General features: G+C 37.8%; 1 protein-coding gene across 2 annotated transcripts; it reads right to left on the bottom strand.

Annotated features, from left to right (window-relative positions):
- Positions 1 to 2,063: 2,063 nt before the first annotated feature.
- LOC140859818 (cation/H(+) antiporter 18-like) lies at positions 2,064 to 6,701 on the bottom strand. 2 transcript variants are annotated; one of them, XM_073262383.1, is made up of 5 exons: positions 6,485 to 6,701; positions 5,698 to 6,211; positions 5,336 to 5,596; positions 3,851 to 4,852; positions 2,064 to 3,740 (listed from the first exon to the last, which is right to left on the bottom strand). In XM_073262383.1, exons 3-5 carry the CDS (start codon positions 5,528 to 5,530, stop codon positions 2,532 to 2,534), a joined length of 2,406 nt encoding a protein of 801 aa, XP_073118484.1. In that variant the 5' UTR covers positions 5,531 to 5,596; positions 5,698 to 6,211; positions 6,485 to 6,701; the 3' UTR covers positions 2,064 to 2,531. The 2 variants fall into 2 exon arrangements, with proteins under 2 accessions (XP_073118484.1, XP_073118483.1); XM_073262382.1 differs by lacking the exon at positions 5,698 to 6,211.
- Between the last annotated feature and the right edge of the window lie 592 nt (positions 6,702 to 7,293).

Here is a 7,293-nt window from a genome sequence, read left to right as displayed (position 1 = left end):
AATAGAATGCAATAAGGAACCAATTTAAAGACATGTGCATGACATGTTCTTTCACCATGCATTTGTACTACGCCCTGTCCATTCGATCAATTCGGATCTTCCGAACTTCCCTGGCTCGGGTTCGGTGCTTCCAAATTGCCCGAGTCACTTTTGTCCTTCGGACCATTTCCGAACATTGTGGAATTGTTTTTCCACTTGATTTTATCATTAAAACTTTTTAATCATATTTTACTATTTTAAACATATTTAATTACTTTAATCAGGTAAAACGAAATTTGAGTTACTACACTCTCATTTCAAATAAATGTTATGTCTTGGCTAGATATCAAAACCATACTTCAACCCTAGTCATAGAGTATGGTTTAAAAATTTTAAACGTTTTATTCATCAATATCTCTTTAGATTGTTTTTTTCTCTCGTTCGCAATCCTTAACTTAAAATTTAATACTTCAATATTTATGACGTGCATCTTATTAGGGAAATTTGAAAAAATATTTTATAAGTTCTACTCATCTATTGTACTGGTCAACTCACTTATTGTATATGGTAGACATGGAGTTGGGCATGGAGTTGGGCATGGTTGTTGGGCAGCATAACAAAACTCTATGATTCTAGAGTTTTGTTATGCTGCCCACCAAACGAATCATAGAGTTTTGTTATGCTGCCCAACAACCGTGTCCAACTCCGTGTCCACCATGTACAAGTCAACTCACCTATTGTACTGGTCAACTCACTTATTGTACATGGAGTTGAGCATGGTTGTTGAGCAGCATAACAAAACTCTATGATTCTAGATTTTGTTATGCTGCCCCCAACCGTGCACAACTCCGTGCCTACCATGTACAAGTCAACTCACCTATTATATTGTTCAACTCACTTATTGTACATGGTGTGCTGCCCACCAACCGTGCCCAACTCCGTGCCCACCATGTACAAGTCAACTCACCTATTGTACTGGTCAACTCACTTATTGTACATGGTGGGCACGGAGTTGGGCATGGTTGTTGGGCAGCATAACAAAACTCTAGGATTCTAGAGTTTTGTTATGCTGTCCACCAACCGTGCTCAACTCCGTGCCCACCATGTACAAGTCAACTCACTTATTGTACTGTTCAACTTACTTATTGTACATAGTGGGCATGGTGTTGGACATGATTGTTGGGTAGCATAACAAAACTCTATGATTGTAAATAGTCAAATTTAATCTTCGTCATTTAAGTTGGATTATTTTTACTTTACGTTCTTTTATTTTCTACTTTTCGTTCTTTTTGACCGAATGATGGTGTACGTGGCGTAATATAAATCAATAATATCAAACAAGTAATTTCTAGACGTCAAATCATTAATATATAGTCAATGTTCAATACCCAATTTGGAGGCCGAGAAGACAAACAAACAAACTTGTGAAACTAATATCAATCTTTGAATATTTAAGGAAAAATAACAAGAATCGACAAGTTACACAACAATTTTCTCAATTTTCTCATTAAATTTTTTTTTTTAAAGAATGGGCTTAAGCCATGGATTTACTTTTACACTCTACCCAAAACAGTTGTGCCAATATAAATATTTTTCAACTTACGTATTTTCACGACGAGGCTTTGGTTAAATCGCCAACAAAAAACAATGATTTTATTTTTGAAAAAATTGTAATTTTATTTATATATATCATTTTCTTATTTGTAATTTTTTCATAAATATTGTTAAATAGATATTTTTGTTTTTTAATGTAATCTAAGTGTTTTCCCTTGTGTGCCGTTACGTGACATCAATAGAGCGATGACAAGGGGTTAATTGTTGATGTGCTAACATATGTTATATCAACGCTCTCGTGGAAAATTGACTAAAAAAATACAAAATTTTGAAAACTACGAGATCGATTGAAATTTAACATGAAGAAATCACAAAAATGCAAACACTATTTACTTTTTGTTAGATGTATATATTTTTAAATTTTATCATTATCATTAACCATTAAAAACACCTAATGGTTTTTGAGAAGCCGAGTTCTTGGGAATCTTGAGAGTGGAGATCATGAATTATTTAATTCACATGGACTTGAATTAAACCTCTATTAATTATTCTTGCAAGAACATTTTGAAAGTACAGAATACAAGTACAATTCTTCTATATACATCCAACACTATAAACATCTTTGCAGCATTATGTTTAGATCAACATCTACCAACTGCTCCCTAAAATGTTATCTCAACGTCCCATTCTCTAAATATGAAACCCAAATATCAAATCCTTGCGAAGTCATAAATATATATTTTTTAAATTTAGGTGTTGGTCAAATATGTTTCTTGCTTTATATAATATGATATATAGACAAATATACGTGTGTATTAGGAAATTTAATGTAAGCAGGTAATGTAAGCAGGTGTAAATTGTAATAGCCCTTGCCAACCAGCCTCTTTTTCTCCCTCAACACTGTGTATTACCTTCCAGCTTCACAGGTTGCTAACATAGGAGAGTTAAGTAGATACGTGTGTTATCTATGGCTTTGAACATTATAATGGGAATCAAATTTAATCAGACTCCCCTTCTGTCGTTGTACCCTCCTCTTTCAAAGATTTTAACGAATCACCGGTTAGCTTGCTGCGGTACTGCTGCACCACAAGAACTGATGCTGTGGTTGTGAATCCAGGTGAAATCAACAAGTTTCCGACCGGTCCAAGTTCAGGGCATTCACACTTCTTGTTGAAAGCCACAACAAGTTGACCCTCGGGCATTCTACCAACAAGTATCAGGTTACAACGACTAAATGTGCGAATGGCGTTAGTTGTTTCTGCTTCATTGCTTACAGTGATCTCTTCAAATTTGATTGAACTGTCTTCTGGTATTTTGTTTTTGAACTCTGCAAGAAACTCTTCATCCTCTGATCTTGATTCGGGATGATTTTGATTGTCTATATCTAGTTGGACGCTGTCTCCAACTACCTTGGGGTGGACAACGAAACGAATCACATTTAAACTGATACCAGGGTGCTCGGCCATGAGTCCTCCATGGGATAGAGCTTCACGATCATCACGGCCACCAAAGAAGAATACTGTGATGGTGTAGTTAACGTTGCTGGCAGCTATGTGAGATGTTCCTCCGAGGCCTCGATCCACTAAAATCCCAACTGAACATGGGGCATGCTCAAGAACCCTCCTGTTTACATACCTCAAATCAATTCGTGTAGTCTCCAAACGTCCGTCGAGTCTTGGATGCTTGTGGAATGGAAGTATTATTATCGCTGCCCTCTTACTCTCGGCACTGGAGCATATATCTTCATGCATGCTGGACATCGCCGATATTGCTGTTGTTGGTTGGATGGATACTTGGCTGAGGTGCTGGAAAGTTTCAAAAGCAACAACGATTTGATTCGAATCAGAGTCTTGCGACTTGTTCCAAAATGGCATCCCGTTTCTTCTCGCCTTGTGAACCATCAAAATCGCAGATGACCTTTCAGAAAGCTCCATCAAGTGCATTGCATAGACGCGCAGGCCTCCCTTCTTTCCCTTACCTCGCGAAGTTTCGATGAGATTAATCAGCGTCGGAATGTTTCTTGTGCTGAAAAAACAGGCCAGGATTCGGAGTTGAGAACTTGTTTTCTTCCTCTGAATTGTTCTATGCTTGTATTCTGATATAGCCATTTTAGCTGGCTTGTATATGGCTATAACAGTCGGGGTCGTTATAAATGTCGTGAACAAAGCCATTAAAACCATGATGGCAAATGTTTGATCGTTCAGAACCTACAGGATCGAAAAAAGATAGCAGTCAAGTCAAATTGAAGAATCAAGAATCTACAATCTACAATATACAAATCATTAAAAGGCATCGATAAAATGTATTGTAAGTTTACCCCTCTATCTTTCCCAATGTTGAGGACAATGAGCTCCACTAAACCTTTGGTATTCATCAGGAAGCCGAGGGTTAGTGCCTCTTTAAAAGGAACCTTGCAGCAGAGTGAGACAATAACAGTGCCAACAATCTTTCCAAAACAAGCTGTAAAAATTACCAAAACAAGAAGACCCCATGACTGTGCCCCTTGAATGGTGGCAACATTCGTCTTGAGCCCACTTGATACGAAGTACAAAGGAAGAAACAGGCCAGACACAAGATCCTCGACTTTCTCGACGAGGGCTCCAGCTAATGGTCCCTCTTTTGGAACGATAACTCCAAGCACAAATGCCCCAAAAAGGGCATGAATGCCAATGCTATCAGTCACAAATCCAGCGGCCAAAACAGCAGCCAATGTAGCACAAACATAAATCTCATCCACTGGCTCACCCTCGGGGCAGCGTCGTGCTATCCATTTGAAAATATGAGGTCCCACAAAAATGCAAAGCAACACAAAACCACATCCAGACAAGAAGACCCACAATGCCACAATAATCGAATGGCCCGTGCCAGATAGGGCAATAGCTAGTGCAAGTAGAATCCATGCGGCCACATCATTGACTGCAGCAGCAGACATGGCCATTCGACCAACATCTGTAGTCAAAAGCTTAAGCTCAGCCAGAATACGAGCTAAGACTGGGAAGGCTGTGATGGAGAGGGCCACCCCCATGAACACAAGAAATGGTCCCTGACTTACGCCTTTGGAGACAGTAGCACGAAGTACGATTGAGGTTCCAATTCCTAAAACAAATGGGACGCTTATTCCCACAAGGGCGATACTTAATGCCTTCTTTCCGGTTCTTCGAAGTGCCCTTGGATCCAGCTCAAGGCCAACTAAGAATAGAAAGAATAGGAGACCAAGGTTCGCAAGTGTATCCAGAACTGTAAGGCTCCTGGTTGGAAAAATCGCATGAAGATATTTTTCGTTGCGGCCAATAGCAGAAGGACCAAGTAGAATTCCTCCCTGCCAGAACACTATATATGTTATATCCTCACAAGAATTTATAATGTTTGTGCGTGTTAAAACAATGATAACCCTTGTGCATGTAAAAAGGGAGGATGATATGTAAGCACAGAAACCAAAAAGTACTACATTTCTAGACGTGCTTCCTTTGTTCTTGTATTTGAGTGGATGACAAAGATGAGACCAATGAAAACTGATACTACTGAAGCTTGCTGTGTAGATTATGCTGTTCTAATTAGTAGAGGCCGTGAATTTCAACGAGTAACAATAATGGAGGAAGTGGAATGCACGTGGTGAAATAAAGGTGATGATCTACGGCACTGTGAAATACGAAATGTGGACCGTAGAATATATTCAAGAAAGTTAACAAAGAAATAAATCGAACATCTATGTTCACTGAAAAAGGAATCACTATATACACTACAAAATAAGAAGGTTAGTACTGTACTACTAAACATTGGATATAGGAAATAGAAAACTCACAATAACTTCAGCAATGACGCGTGGCTGTCTTAGAGGCCTGAGAAGAAATGCGAGTACGCGGGTCAGCACAACCACGAGGCATATCTGTACGATGACAAGAGGAAGTGCAAAATGGAGAGGATCATCTCCTTGGAAGACTCCATTAGAGGTAGCCTTCATAGGCGGTGGACAATTGACTGTGGCATTAGAAGCCATTTTGTGGTATTAACTTAAAAGCGCACCACAAAATTTACCACAAGATTCTTGATTTCGGTTTAACCCCTGCAATTCATGATAATCAAATCCCAGTAAAATTCTTCAATGGAAAAAAAAAAAGAACAGAACAGAGCATTAATTCAACCAAGCATGTAGCCAGTTCTCACAAATTTATCGGGACAATGAGCACGTGAAAGATATTAATCCACCACCAGTCGTATACGAGTTTGATAGTCATTAAATTAAATTATTAAAATACCATCATGTAGGTCCCATCACATAATCTTCCTCGAAAAGAGTAATTTAAACAGCCAAAAAGGAAACGCAAGCACAAAAAATTTCAAACAAAAGACCAACACCATTCAAAATTGGCTCAAGTATGACTGTAACGACTAAAAAGATGGAAGAGTACAAAACAATGGCCAACCCAGTCACCACATGGACGATTCGACCCGTAATTGGACTCATTCTTCCATTTTCCATACCGCATACCATTCAACGTGAGTGGCATTCTTGTCATTTCAGAATACCAAAAAAATCTCAGCACGTGTCGTTCATTCAACGTGCCTCGGGAAACTATATGCCAGAGCTTCAACACAGCTACCACGTAAAACGACCTGAATGCCCTCGTATCCCCATCGAATTCTCCAAACGCATCCTTCATCCGATTTTTTCGCCTGCCTGTTCGCTCAATGGTCAATACGCCCATTCAAATAATGGAATCTCTTACCCATCCCCTTCGATATCGCACTCACGCTCTATGTATAAATGAACAAAAAACATACGCAGTGCAAGGATGCTTTGAATTAATTTCATCAACAAAAATTTGTTTCAAATAACACATCAAATTGCATCAGGTCCCAATCACAAAAAAAAAATGGTTTACAACATCGAATTGCATGCACAGCGACCAATAAAAATATGGAATCGATAGATAGAGAAAGGAATAATTACACGAATTCTGCGTAAATGTAAAATGGGGCAAGTTCCGGTCAGCAGCACCGCCACAAATGAATCGGAGACATTCTCTGAAAAATGAATCGGAGACGGTGAGGAAACAATAATAATAATGATTCTTCTTCTTCCGGAGATTACAGAAATCCAGAGAAAGAGAGAGAGAGGGATCAGCTGGGTGGTTCCATTTGTTCTACCGAAAATTTGGATCCTTTGATTCTGCATGTTTAATTGATTTGTTTATTGTTTATATAGAGCGGGGACGATGTGATTTACCCATACTACCCTTGGGGAAGGGCTGGGACATTGGCGAGTTCTTACAAAGCAATTATAAATCTTAGAAAAGTATAAATAACTATATTATCTTACATTTATAACATTCGAACGAGTGGCATGAGATATAATATCAACCCAATTTATGAGATACTGTTAATAATTATACATCTCAAATATGACTGGGGCATTGGTGTATCCTATCTGTGAATAAATATAAACAAAGAGAAATAGAAAACCTAATCAAGACCTTCTCAAAAAGTTATACAAACTAGTAAGGAGATGATGAAACATATTAATGTGTGTATTCGGTAAAAATGTAAAAAAAAAATAAAAATGCAGTAGGCTTTTTTATTTTAAAATGAAAGTCATTAATTTTTTAAATTGAAATAATAAAGAGAAAATTAAACGTAAATAAAATATGTGGTATATTTGATTAGTTGGTTAGAGTGTATTTTGTAATTCTTTAAAATAAAAAATAAAAAACTTCACCATATATCATACCAAAGTTAGTTAGTCTAGATTGTTTAAACTTT

Source organism: Henckelia pumila, chromosome 4 (genome assembly GCF_033568475.1).
Source record: "Henckelia pumila isolate YLH828 chromosome 4, ASM3356847v2, whole genome shotgun sequence".
Classification (NCBI taxonomy): domain Eukaryota; kingdom Viridiplantae; phylum Streptophyta; class Magnoliopsida; order Lamiales; family Gesneriaceae; genus Henckelia; species Henckelia pumila.
This window is presented reverse-complemented; position numbering and strand designations above follow the sequence as displayed.

Excerpts from the sequence above, each read along its gene's own strand:
- LOC140859818 (XM_073262383.1), bottom strand. The coding sequence starts at position 5,530 with ATGGCTTCTAATGCCACAGTCAATTGTCCACCGCCTATGAAGGCTACC. Across the intron at positions 4,853-5,335 it reads GCGTCATTGCTGAAGTTATT|GGAGGAATTCTACTTGGTCC; the intron begins GTGAGTTTTCTA and ends GTGTTCTGGCAG. Across the intron at positions 3,741-3,850 it reads ACATTGGGAAAGATAGAGGG|GTTCTGAACGATCAAACATT; the intron begins GTAAACTTACAA and ends TCGATCCTGTAG.